This window comes from Felis catus, chromosome B4 (genome assembly GCF_018350175.1).
Source record: "Felis catus isolate Fca126 chromosome B4, F.catus_Fca126_mat1.0, whole genome shotgun sequence".
Taxonomy (NCBI): Eukaryota; Metazoa; Chordata; class Mammalia; order Carnivora; family Felidae; genus Felis; species Felis catus.
In genome coordinates, this window is record NC_058374.1 from 44698861 (window position 1) to 44713214 (window position 14354).

Here is a 14354-nt window from a genome sequence, read left to right on the forward strand (position 1 = left end):
GAAATGAAATAGGTTAGGAAGCTAAAAGAAAATTGATAATTTTAGTGCAAACAAATTTGAAAGTGTTGACGTTTTGTTAAGAGAAATGTTTAGGGTAAGGCAGCTTATTCCAAGCTTGAATATTTTTAAAACCATGAAAATATTATTCTTTTTTAAATTTTTAATGTTTATTTATTTGAGAGAAAGAGAGAGAGAGGAGGAGGAGGAGGGGCAGAGAGAGGGAGACAGAGGATCCAAAGCAGGTTCTACCCTCACAGCAGGGATGCAGGGCTCCAGCTCATGAAATGAACCATGAGATCAGGACCTGAGCCGAAATTGGTAGTTGGCTGCTTAACCATCTGAGCCACCCAGGCGCCCCGAAAATATTTTTTTAAACTCTTTCCATAAAGAGAAGCACAGGACTTCAGGAAGATTTCTTTGAAAATTTCATGGTTATATTTTTCAATTTTATATAAGCCGTTTTGGAAAATAGAAAAAGCATTTCTAAATACATTTCATAGGCTAGCTTAACATTGGCAAGCATAAAATTGCTATTAAAAACAGAGATAGTTTAATACTACATTGAATAAGCTTGATTTCACATTTCTGCGTCTTTATAACTATATAAAATATTATGGATTTTAAAAATACAATTGATACATAAAGCAAATCTACAATACAAATGATTAGCACAATAAGGTTAGTTAACAAATCCAGCAGGTCACATAATTATCATTTTATTGTTGTGGTGAGAACATTTCACTCTCTGTGATTTAAATATTTAATAATAAAATCTTAAAACAAACTTGACTAAATGCTAAGCGTTGTTAATTATGATTGATGCGTATTACTTTACACAAACATTTAAAAACTAAATTAAAAAATTTAATTAAATTAAAAAAAATTAAATTGATTTTTTTCATGACGTTTTATTGTAATTTTCCGTGAAAACGCTGTTCAATCCATGGCTTCATGCCTGTCACAAAACACACAAATGGCAAGTGCACTTGGAATGAAAACCAAAATTATAATGGGTGCACAAAGGTCCACACCTCTGGATTTAGCCTCTGCTTCTCTCTCCTCCCCTTCTTAAGCTCCTTGTCTTCTTCATCATTCTGCTCTTATCAAAATGGATTTTTTTTTTGGTAACTTTTTTCGGTATGTGTATAGTAGACACACGATGTTACGTTCGCTTCAGGTATGGAAGCAGCCTAAATGTCCACCAATAGACAGATAGATAAGAAGACATGGTAGATATATATGGACATATACGATGGAATATCACACAGCCCTAAAAAAGGATGAGATTGTGCCATTTGTTGACAACATGGAAGGACCTGGAGAATATTCTGGTAAGTGAAATAAGTCAGGCTGAGAAAGACAAATACTATTGGATTTCACTCATATGTGGAATCTAAAACAGACGAATGAATGAACAAATAAAACGCAGAACCAGACCTATCAATACAAAGTGGCTTCCTTTAGAGTCACAGACTCTTCCAAATGCTGCTCACTTGCACGTTATTATTCCATTTGCCAAGAGTTCTGTCATCCTACTGGTTTGCCGAGAAACATCTTGGTCGCTCCACGGGTTTCACATTCAAACGCCATTTTTGCCTGGAAGCCTAGAAAGTCCGCTTCAAACCCAATTCTTCATTTTCTGTATTTTGCAGCAGTCAGCGCAGTACTAGGGGGAGTAATTCAATTTCTACCAAAATGTGCTGTATTAAAATGGCAGTGGCATTTTGAAATTTTGAGGGTGTATCTGTTGACCTTTCAACCCTTATTTTGAAAATGTTTCAATATAGTAAATTTCACGAACCCTCATATACCCTTCACCCAGTTTAGATTTATTTGATTTTCAAAATTTCTAAAAGCCTTCTTAGTGTAAATTTTTGTGTACATTTAATAAACTCATAGTTTGAAATTTAGTTCAACCCTGGGTTTCATCAACAGTTTATTAAATGCAAAAATGAATCTGTTCGTTACCCAAAATTTTGCAAAAATTAAACAAAACATTCTTATGGAAGATAAGTTTTTTAACTTATTGGCCTTTATTCCCCTGCAAGGTTATTTTTGTGTCGGGTCATAGATGGAAAAATAATACAATAATTATTGGTGGAATTTTCTGCCGGAAGTTTTTTCCACAGCACATTTGGCAAAAGGCTTCGGTGTGTTTGAATCTTTTATATTTTATACATCATCAGCGTTTACACAATCCTCTGCATGCAGATGTATGTGTTTGGAGTTAAACAGTTTTCTGTATAGGCTTTAAAATTTGACCCGTAAACTGCACAGGTTCCATTCTGCATGTCAACCATGGTTAGTCTAGATTAGAGAGAAAGACAAATTATCTTCATCACTTACTTTATGAGTACATAAATATAAAAAATGCAATACAGTTTATTTAAAAATAAGTATTAAAGTAATATCATTTCAGGATGTTTTAGGACCATGTTTGGTATCTCTTAGTTAAAAGATATGCATGGGGTGCCTGGGTGGCGCAGTCGGTTAAGCGTCCGACTTCAGCCAGGTCACGATCTCGCTGTCCGTGAAGTTCGAGCCCCACGTCAGGCTCTCGGCTGATGGCTCGGAGCCTGGAGCCTGTTTCCGATACTGTGTCTCCCTCTCTCTCTGCCCCTCCCCCGTTCATGCTCTGTCTCTCTCTGTCCCAAAAGTAAATAAACGTTGAAAAAAGAAATTAAAAAAAAAAATAAAAGATATGCAGAATATAGCCAACTCGGTTATAAAAGTAGAAGTTTCATTCTAGTATAGGTCACTATTTTGTCTACATTGGAAATTTGTCATTTTAGGAAGTCTAGGCTGTCTTGGTATATGTACCTGAGCGAAATGAAAGGTTTTTGAAAAAGTTTTGTGTTTATATTTCTTTTAAAAAGTTTTGTTTTTATTTTGAAAGAGAGACAGTGGGGAGGGGCAGAAAGCAGGGAAGACAGAGAATCCCAAGCAGGCTCCGTGCTGTCAGCACAAAGCCTAACGCAGGACTGGATCGCGCAAAAACATAAGATCGTGACTTGAGCTGAGATCAAGAGTCTAGCACTTAACGGAATGAGCCACCCAGGAGCCCTGAAATGAAATTTTTTAAATGTTTTTTTAAACAAGTAAATGAGAAATGCAGTTAGAATTCAATGAGGTCAGCAGATGTCATGTTTTATGCAAAAATAAACAATCTTCTTTAGATATGTGCAACTTTACCTGGTAAGGAAATAAAAATAAATTGTAAAATTCTTACATATTTTATGTGTGTATATATACATACATATACAATATTATATCATATATAATATACATATGTATTATATATACATATATGTGTATATGTTTAGGTGTATATAAATATATATATATGTGTTTATAACATAAACTTAAACATATATATGTGCACGTGTGTGTGTGTAGGCATTCCATCTAGAGATAGTTCTATCTGTGTGTCTATTTTGCCTTGGAATCTGGTGATTGTTTTCTGCTAGGAACAGGTGAGAAATAGAAGGCTGAGCAAAGAGTGATGATGAATTGATGTGAATGAGAACAATAAAAAAAAAAGAAAGACTGTGGTCTGATAGTACGTATTTAAAAGGACAAGAGGAGATGGGGAGCCTGGGCGTCTCAGCCAGTTAAGTGACTGACTTTGTCTCAGGTCATGATCTCAAGGTTCATAGGTTCGAGGCCCACATCGGGCTCTGTGCTGACAGCTCAGAGCCTGGAGCCTGCTTCAGACTCTATGACTCCCTTTCTCTCTACCCCTCCCCAGGCTCACATTCTGTCCCTCTCTTTCAAAAACAAACATTAAAAATTTTTGAAAAAAATAAAAAAAGGACAAGAGAAGAAACTCAGCCTATACAGAAACCACTACCTACTATAAGAGAAAAAACAATTAAGAAATTTTTAGTAACTGCTCTTAGTTGGTCTCAATCTATGCACATTAGAGTTTCACTTTTAACGTTTTTTTTTTGTTTTGTTTTTTTTTTTTTTTGGGACAGAGAGAGACAGAGCATGAACGGGGGAGGGGCAGAGAGAGAGGAAGACACAGAATCGGAAGCAGGCTCCAGGCTCTGAGCCATCAGCCCAGAGCCCCACGCGGGGCTCGAGCTCCCGGACTGCGAGATCGTGACCTGGCTGAAGTCGGACGCTTAACCGACTGCGCCACCCAGGCGCCCCTAGAGTTTCACTTTTAAATCGGACTTTGTTTTTCTATTCCTTTCAGCTTCTGTGTCTGTTTTCCCATACCATTCACATCGCATGTCCACCACAGCATAACTCTGGATTTTACTTGTTTAAAACCATATCTCTGACTGAAGTGTGAAAGTCTTGATGGAGTTCTGTACTATTCATCCCTGTAGTTATCTCTGTATGGTTTCTGGAAATTGAGTAATGCTCAACAAATACTTATCACATGCACAAAACGAAACTTAATATGCTAGTTGTTTTGCTTTGGCTTCCAAAACAGACATTTGCACTTGCAGAGTGATAAATGTTGAGATAAGGTGATACAAAATTTTATTAGTATTTCCAGAGAATAAACTTTTTTTTTTGCTAAAAATGAAATCCAGCCATACAGAAATGAGATCACCCCAGATCAATTCTAAGGTAAACTGGGACATCCACATTCTAAATATATAATGAATAGTCCCTGACAATGAATATAAGGGGGCATTTGAAAGAAAAAGATGACAGTAAGAGGTCATTCATTGATCACTGCCAACTAAGCGTTAAAGAAGCAAAGTAAACTTCAAAATCAGTGAAAAGAGATTCTTTAAAGTCATTTAATGATAATTCTGGCTGTAGTGTAAGAAAGGGATTTATTTGACTCTCTACCACAATTACTCGTTTTATAGCTTAAGTGAATTACTATACATTCTAAGATTCTGTTCCTTACCCACAAAATTAGGTTAAAAATGACCTCTGTTAGATGCTTTTTAAGAGTCTTCAATGAGAAGATACATATAAAGTGCTTAAAACACTCTGCCAGAAAGAACCAAATTCACCTGACATTAGCAAGGATGTTGTTGTGATGTTTTTGTTACTTACTCCAGAATTAGAGGTTCAAATAAGTAAAGTATACTTGAAGTAACGAATTAAAAACTTTTAGAGTCCAAAGAACTTCTGTTTCCTCTGTGATATCACGAGACTTAAGGGCAGCAGACCTGACAAACCACTTCGGTTTTATTTCTGAGATTTGTGCTAACATGGTGAAATTACTAAGCCAGGTATCCTAAGTGATAGAAGTGACCTTTTAAGCGAGCTACCCTTGCATTCATCCAAAAGAGTAAGCCTGTATTCATAAACTCTGTGAGCACTAGGATGTTGTCACGTGGTCCTACTATGCCCAGTTGAGCTGTATAATCAAGTGGTTAAAAGAGCAGGCTATAGAAATGGAATACATAGGACACTGGAGAGTCCACAAAGAGCCAGACGGCTGGAGTTCTCAGGACATAGGACTTGAGATGAGAGAGGTGAACAAATAAAGAGATCTGAGGATATGCAGAAGATCTCACTTGCGTATTTAAGAGTATTGATTAATGCATGTGTGTAAGAAAACTTTCCTAGTGCTTGCACAGGGTCTAAAATCGTGCCCGTCTTCACCAGCCATATTGCAAAACTTCAAATTTCAAAAGGCTTTGGGTAGATTACTTAAAAGTGTCTTTGCTTGGTAGTGGGGCATAATTCATTATAGATTGAGCATTCTAGTAATGCTTAAAAGCAAGGCCAAACCAGATCAAGCTGTTTCCAAATAACTTATTTGTGTCCTGGGGAAAAAAAAAGATCTCATGAATAATTTTAGAGACAAAAAATATGTAGCACTAAACAAGGGTGAAATTCACAGTGTATGAAATTTAATAGAAAAGTAACTGTAAGCAAAGACACAAAATAATGTGACCATAAGGAGAAAAATCCATCCATTAAAATTGACCCAGAACAAACACAAATGTTAGAATGAACAGACAAGGATATTGTGATAGGCTTTTGGTTTTTTGGTTTTTGGTTTTTTTAATGTTTATTCATTTTTGAAAGATGGAGAGAGACGGAGCACGAGCAGGGGAGGGGCAGAGAAAGAGGGAGGCACGGAATCTGAAGCAAGTTCCAGGCTCTGAGCTGACAGCAGAGAGCCCAATGCGAGGCTTGAACTACAAACAGTGAGATCACAACCTGAGCTGACGTCAGACGCTCAATCGACTGAGCCACCCGGGCGCCCCAGATATCATGACAGTTCTGATGACTGAATTCCATATATTCAAAAAAGTTAAAGAAATACATGGAAGATTCATGAAATAGCAGCCAAATCAAACTTCCGAAATGAAAAGGTCAGTGTCTGAGATGAACTATACACTTGAAAGGGTAGTGAAAATTAGATATTGCAGGAAAAAAGATTAAAAAAATTGAATTCGGGACAATGGAGAATACCCACAATGAAACACAAAGAAAACAAGTGAAAAGAACACCAGTTCATCACAATTCTAACTTGCTTAATGGATCTGTAATTGTCCTGCGTCTGGGGAAGAGAAAAGAGAAATGAAGAAGGGGAAACACTTGAAGGAATAATGGTAGTTAAATTTTCTAATTGTGCTTGAACATTGCACTGCACTTGGCACATTGCAATTAATGTTACTCATTGTTGTGGTATTGGCTGCTCGGCTCCACAATATCCTAAATTTAGGCCCTCAGAGCTTTCTGCTGAATCTATTAGAATATGGGAGCATCCTGGGATTGTGTGAGGTAACGTGATCGTTGAAAGACCACAGGACTAGTTTAGGGACAAACCCCCGAAGAGACACCAATTGGTATAAACTTACTGGTCGGGTAAGAGAATGCTGCCATCTTCCCATTGCCATGATCCATTTGGTGGAGTTTGTATTAGTCCCATCCAATGATAAGACTTCACCAATTTTAGGAAATCCTGGTTGAAACCACAAATAGAACCAGTGCTAAGACTTTTAGTTAATTCAAGGTCATAATCATGTAATCATTTTTTCCCTCACACTCGGGGAAATGGATTCTGTCCTCTAGCCTAATTCTGACTTAAACAACACCATACCTCATACCTACAAAATGCTTTCTTATTTTTAATGCAGAAAGACTTAGGGTAGACATATCTGGGTTAGTGCCCCTCTTATGTTTCAGGTAATAGTCCAGTGATTAGGAGTAAATAGAGGAAGGGAAATTAAAATAAATACTCAACCTGGTGTTCTCTGCTGTATATCTTCAAGAGACTGGAATTTTGAGATACACAAGAGGCTTGGCTTTGGTACCAGCTTTTGCTTTCATTAAAAAATTGGTAGCAGGTATTTCTATAACATATCCAGTTTTTAGGACATGGGCCACAATAACTTTCTAGAAAGGGAGAATATATTATTAATTCTGTCTGAGCATTATAGCAGATTCTGTCTAGACAAATTAAATACCTTTTATTCCAACTCTAACATTTCAGATGAGCCAATTTGATCATCTCCAATGACATGGCCCCACACATTTGTATATATACACAGATGCCAAAGATTAAGTATTTTCTGCTTTTTAGGAGCACTCCTTCATTGTTAAAAGATGAACAAATAAAATAAAAATGTTGGAACGCTACGGATTACGGACAAGAATTCATCATTTTCTTATACACTCTCTTGTTAACACTGTGGGATACATGCCTATACCCAATTATACAGAGATACATGTAATTTGTGCTTCAAAATATTAGAAGACTTTCACTTACCTTGTAAAGGAAGTGGATCTTCTTGGTGGAATAATGCTATTAAAATAATCATTGAGAGGATTAAAAGGTACGAACTTCCAGTTGTAAAATAAGTATGTTATAAAGATGACAAGTACAGGACAGGGAGGATAGTCAATAATATTGTAATGACCTTGTATAGTGACAGATGGTGATTATGCTCTCCGCAGTGGGCATTGAGTAATGTATACAAGTGTCGAATCACTACCTTGTACATCTAAAACCTTGTATGTAAGACATATTTCAATAACAAAAAACGATAATTAGTAAAAGGGTTTGTGTTGTTAGTAACTTAGGGTTCTAGCAAAAGTAGTTGACAAATTTCTAGACGGATAGCAAAAATATAAGGACATGTCCAGTATTATTAGTTTTTGTTGCTGTGCATCTGAATGCTAATCAAAGTAATGCATTGCAACCATTAGGTCGAGAACGCTCTATGTAGGCCAATGGGTACATGAAAAGATGCTCAACCTCAGTCCTCATTAGGGAAATACAAATCAAAACCACACTGAGATACCACCTCATGCTGGTCAGAGTGGCTAAAATGAACAAATCAGGAGACTATAGATGCTGGTGAGGACGTGGAGAAACGGGAACCCTCTTGCACGGTTGGTGGGAATGCAAACTGGTGCAGCCACTCTGGAAAACAGTGTGGAGGTTCCTCAAAAAATTAAAAATAGATCTACCCTATGACCCAGCAATAGCACTGCTAGGAGTTTACCCAAGGGAGACAGGAGTACTGATACATAGGGGCACTTGTACCCCAATGTTTATAGCAGCACTTTCAACAATAGCCAAATTATGGAAAGAGCCTAAGTGTTCATCAACTGATGAATGGATAAAGAAATTGTGGTTTATATATACAATGGAATACTACTTGGCAATGAGAAAGAATGAAATCTGGCCTTTAGTAGCAACGTGGATGGAACTGGAGAGTGTTAGGCTAAGTGAAATAAGCCATACAGAGAAAGACAGATACCATATGTTTTCACTCTTATGTGGATCCTGAGAAACTTAACAGGAGACCATGGGGGAGGGGAAGGAAAAAGAGAGAGAGAGAGAGAGAGAGAGAGAGAGAGAGAGAGAGAGAGGCAAACCATAAGAGACTCTTAAAAACTGAGAATAAACTGAGGGTTGATGGGGGATGGGAGGGAAGGGAAAGCGGGTGATGGGCATTGAGGAGGGCACCTGTTGGGATAAGCACTGGGTGTTGTATGGAAACCAATTTGACAATAAATTTTCATATTAAAAAAAAAAAAGAATGCTCCATCTACTTCTCTACTGTCACTTACAATGTATGATTATGGCACCGCATATCATTACCATAACAATGAAGTGGATCCCCAGAGCTATAGCAATGGAATGGACTAGGAAAAATGGAGATGCTGTAAGAAACAAAAGAAAACAAACAAGCAAACAAACAAACAAAAAAAGAGTGAGAAAGATGAGAAAATAAGGATTAAACATTTTTGGTATGCTCATGTTTAATATAAACATTAGATTTTTTTTAATAGGAGGGGTGGTATCAGTACTTTTACCCTAATTATTTTTCCCAGAACACGTAACATAGGTACTTTGCAAATGATTAAAAAAAGAGAGACTATAGAAATGCGTACATATTCCCTCCTGCTTCTCCACAAAAGTCCCCCAGTTTCCTCCTTAGTATAAATCATGGTTATAATTTTTAAACTTTTTCATGTAGATACAATAACAAATACAGACAGTTCCCTTCAATCCCTTTTTAAAAACACACCTTTAAGAAACTGCGCAAAATATCCCGTGAGTTTTTTTCACTTAAGGAAATATCTTGGAGATTATTCCACGTCATGTCTTGTACAGTTGTCAAATTTTTATACATAGCTTCTTGCATTGTCTTTCATTGGTATATGGACAAAAATCTCCTGACAGTTTTTAATTTTTTTCCCGATGTGTATTTAAATTGTTTCTTAGTTTTGCTATTAGATATCACAAGATGAATACATTTTTACATAATTGCACATCTTTTTGAGTTCCTCTCTGGGAGAAGTCCCCCATATGATTTCACTCATATGTGGAATTTAAGAAACAAAATAAATGAACATAGAGGGGAAAAAAGAAACACACCAAGAATCAGACTCTTAACCACAGAGAATAAACTGATAGTTACCAGAGGGGAGACGGGTGAGGACGGGTGAGGACGTGCTAAATAGGTAATGGGGATTAAGGAACACACTTGTGATGAGCACTGAATATTGCATGGAAGCGATGAATCCCTAAATTCCAAACCGGAAACTAATATTGCACTCTATGTTAATTAACTGGAATTTAGATGAAAACTTGAAAAGAAACTCAAGAAACTACAGTCTCAATTGTCATTATTATGTTAATGATAATCTCATCATTTGCAGAGCGTGAAAAAAATTCCAAACTGAACAGTTTCTGCTTAACTGTATTATATATTCCAATAGTATAGTAGAGTGAATTTCATTTCTGCTTTCCTCCTGAAGGTAAACTAAACTGAATGTTTGCCACTGATCTAATCATACGGATTCCGCAATGCCCCTCAACGTACCGAGAGCAGACAAATAGATGCGACGTGGAACTTACGGTTTTCTCTGTATTTGCTTGTGTTTAATACACGCCTTCTCTTTGGTCGTGTGGAAATACCATGATATACCAGCTCAGAGTTGGAATTACGGACTGCGTCCATGGCTAGACGAAAACAATTCAGGCCAATAGGAGTCATAGCCTTTCTGCCACTTGGGCCACACGTTTTCACAACTTCACTTGCCATTCTATTCATGTCCCTTTTCAATAACATCAAGTTGCTTTTGTTTTATACTACTTCGTGATTATGATTTTTGTACTTTTAAGATGATTAAAATTAGATTTATTCTATGGCAAAATCTCTCTAGCAAGATCTTCCGTTCTATTAAAATAAGTCAATTCTTAATGTGCAATGAAATCAAACATTATAATAATGACAGTGTAGGAGTGCCTGGGTGTGAGTTAAGTGTCCGACTCTTGGTTTTGGCTCGGATAATGATCTCACATTTCGTGAGGGGCACAGAGCCGGCTTGGGATTGTCTCTCGCTTTCTTCTCACCCTTCCCCACTCACTTACACGTGCACTCTCTCTCTCTCTCAAAATAAATACATAAATTAAAAAAATTAAAATAAAATAAAGACAGTGTATAATAAGAAAGACAGGGACCTAAAGAGTTAGATATGTGTTTAACTCATGGAGCCACATTTGCTAAGTTAACAACTAGAAAGAAAGAAAGAAAGAAAGAAAGAAAGAAAGAAAGAAAGAAAGAGAAAGAAAGAGGGAGGAAGGAAGGAAGGAAGGAAGGAAGGAAGGAAGGAAGGAAGGAGAAATGATAAGAAAAAAGAGAAAAGGAAAGAACAAAGGACATCAATACAATTAGTTATGGGTATTTTAAAAAGTGAAATTAAATAATATGGATTCAGTATCAATAATGTTCATCATGTAGTAAACACTTACTAAATGCCTAGTTTTTGTTTAAAGTGAGGGATATACAATGAATAAAATAATAAGGCATAACATTTTAAGGTAAAGACACATAAAAGAATCTTGTCCCTGAATAAAACAAGTAAAAAAATCATTTTGCTCTCTTTCTGAGATAGCAATCATTACCTTTTACAAATGGAATGTTAATACTAATTATCTTTTATACTTAAAATTATACTGAAGCATTTTTTGTACATACCATATGTAATTTAATTATCAAACATGTGAAGAGGGTAGGTATTATTTTGTGGATGAAGAAATGGAATGTTACAGGTGGCCAAAATCATATTGCTTATTTAATATAATGCTAGAAATAGAAATCTACTAAGGTGAATATAGCGTGTTTTCTATCTCTACTCGATAGAAAAAGGAAACTTAAGTGCGTAGAAGCTGTGGATTGCCCTCAGATCTCAAAGCTAGAGACTGGTGAAAGTCTGTGGAACATTCTTCCAGCTCTCAATCATTATGCTGTCACTATTTCAGGCTGCCTCAGATTGTGAAAGATTTTACTTTAGGTAGTTAATAAAAAAAAAAAAAGGAGGAAAAAATCTTTCAAGTTTTTGAAAACTTTATTTAAAATATAACATGAACATAATATGAAATGGACATAAGTGAATCAGAGTAATTTGCTTTCTTTTTAGTGTTCATTTATTTATTTTGAGAGACAGAACATGAGGAGGGGAGAGGTAGAGAGAGACAGGCAGAGACAGAATCCCAACCAGGCTCTGCACGGTCAACATAGAGACTGATGTGGGGTCGAATTCAAGAACTGTGAAATCATGACCTGAACCAAAACCAAGAGTCAGCCGCTTAACTGAATGAGCCACCCAGGCACCCCTGGAGTAATTTGCTTTCTTATGCCTTGTATGCTTGTATCAAATTCTAGGTATCTTAGCAATTACAGAGGGGCACCTGGGTGGCTCAGTCAGTCAAGCGACCCACTCCGGCTCAGGGCGGGGTCTTGCGGTTCATGAGTTTGAGCCCCGCGTCGGGCTCTGTGCTGACAGCTCAGAGCCTGGAGCCTGCTTCAGATTCTGTGTCTCCTCTCTCTGCGCCTCCATTGTTCGTGCTCTCTCTATTTCTTTCAAAAATAAACATTAAAAAAATTGTTAAAAAATTATATACAAGTCAGGGTGCCTGGGTGATTAACTCGGTTAAATCTCTGGCTCTTGACTTCAGCTCATGTCATGATCTCATGGTTTGTGGGTTTCAGGCCCATGTCAGGCTCTGCGCTGACAGTACAGAGTCTGCTTGGGATCCTCTCTCTCCTCTCTCTCTCTGTCCCTGGTATACTCTCTCACTCTCTCTCATAATAAATAAATAAACTTAAAAAAAAATTATACACAAACCAAACTGCACATTTAAGTGGTAAGTACATACCCATGCTGTGACAAGCCCACCGATCTCGGACCAGATTCATTGTATAATTATGACTGTTTCTTTACGCCAGTGGTGATCAAAAAAACTTCGTTTTACAAAGGAATCCTGAATAAAATAAAATTGGGCATTTTTTCTTGTTTTCTTTCCTTAGGGTGAGATGACATATCTTCATTAGGAAAATGAGAACATGACAGTATTTTTACCGTTCATATATATAAAGGGAAAAAGTGAAAATAAGAGTTTATACAAAGCCAGGTAAATAAACCAAGTAAAATTAATTTTTTAAACTTCTCTTGGTTACAAAATAATAAATAATTATTTCAAAAAAATAACAGGCGTTTTAATTCACCTACATTAAGATACGTAATCAGAAATATTTTTTATCACTGATATCGAATGACAACACACATAATTTTCTTTTTTTTTTAAATTTTTTTAAAGTTTATTTATTTTTGACAGAGACAGAGTGCGAGCATGAGCTGAGGAGGTGCAGAGAGAGAGAGGGAGACACAGAATCCGAAGCAGGCTCCAGGCTCCAAGCTGTCAGCACAGAGCCTGACACGGGGCTTGAACTCACGAACTTGTGAGATCATGACCTGGGCTGAAGTCGGACGCTTAACCAACTGAGCCACCCAGGTGCCCCAACACACATAATTTTCTATCTATAGTTATTTTATGTTGTTAATTCAACATGAATTCAACTTCTGTCCATATCATCACCACCACCATCATCATCACCTATAAGTTGTCATCACCATCATTAGCAAAAATAATCTCATATTTATATAGTAACATCTTACAATGTCTAGAAGAACTCTTAGGAAAAAAATGGCTATTTAATAACTATATATCATGCTTAGGTTAAAAAAAAAGCCATTTCATATTTGATCACGGTAGTTGGAAGTAACAACATGTTTTTCATTTTGCAAATAAAGCTGTGTATCACAGAAGGTTAAGTGCCCGGCACCAGCCCAGAAAACTCAGGTGTGAGAATTCAAGTTCAAATTCCATTCTTTAATCCCAAAAGCAGATTCATTCTTGGAGTTTTGTTTGGTGATACCACTCCATCTTTATAGCAACACCATAACTTACTCTTCAGTAAGTTTATCCTATCTACTCATCACTGAATACAGGAAAAAAGAGTATATACCTCAGAAGTAAGAAGCATTCTTTACCCTCCACAATTCTATTCAAACAGTTAAAAAGCAGTTAGAATTCCCTTATGGTGTAAATCATTTTGGAAACTTTCTTGAGTTTGAAATCTCAAGAATTTCTCATTTCTGGACTAATAGTTGTCAGAAACAAAAACACACACAGAAACACACCTGATCCAAGAAGGAAGATCTTGATTCTTGTGGATAAAAGCCTCCTAGACAACTGAAAAATTGAGACATGTCCTGGGTTACCACTTTAGAATGAAAACTAGAGATGTCACCTTTGATCCCTGAGGGAGATATGACAGATGTTATTTTAATCTCACCTTGTGAAAAAATACAAAACAACCACAGTATTTCCGCCTTATCACAGCACAGAAAATTCTGCTAGCAGATGAAATAAATGTGAGGTGTGAACACGATTTTATGACTTAAAATGATTAATCCAGTGACCAGAAGTTTCCCAGAGTTAAGAGAGTTATGATGGGATTACATAATCTCTTTCTGAATTAAAAGTGAAAAATTGTTCTAAAATATGGCCGTAAGTACTGTGTGAAAACAAATAAGAAAATTAAATTAACTTCTTAATCATC

The 14354-nt window shown here is 36.5% G+C and overlaps 1 protein-coding gene across 2 annotated transcripts; it reads right to left on the reverse strand.

Annotated features, from left to right (window-relative positions):
• Positions 1 to 412: 412 nt before the first annotated feature.
• Positions 413 to 14058, reverse strand: LOC101086984 (NKG2-D type II integral membrane protein). Of its 2 annotated transcripts, XM_003988411.4 has the most exons (8): positions 13933 to 14058; positions 12608 to 12712; positions 10304 to 10408; positions 9010 to 9102; positions 7700 to 7735; positions 7175 to 7326; positions 6789 to 6892; positions 413 to 2307 (listed from the first exon to the last, which is right to left on the reverse strand). In XM_003988411.4, the coding sequence occupies exons 2-8, from the start codon at positions 12645 to 12647 to the stop codon at positions 2190 to 2192; spliced, it is 648 nt and encodes a 215-aa protein (XP_003988460.3). In that variant the 5' UTR covers positions 12648 to 12712; positions 13933 to 14058; the 3' UTR covers positions 413 to 2189. The 2 variants fall into 2 exon arrangements, with proteins under 2 accessions (XP_003988460.3, XP_044917294.1); XM_045061359.1 differs by lacking the exon at positions 9010 to 9102.
• Positions 14059 to 14354: the final 296 nt, after the last annotated feature.

Bases quoted from the DNA above. Each gene is read 5' to 3' on its own strand.
- LOC101086984 (XM_003988411.4), bottom strand. From the start codon at position 12,647: ATGAATCTGGTCCGAGATCGGTGGGCTTGTCACAGCATGG. The intron at 10,409-12,607 runs GTATGTACTTAC...GTTTTCGTCTAG, and splicing joins GTGGGCTTGTCACAGCATGG to CCATGGACGCAGTCCGTAAT. The intron at 7,736-9,009 runs GTAAGTGACAGT...TTATTTTAATAG, and splicing joins CGGTGCCATAATCATACATT to CATTATTCCACCAAGAAGAT.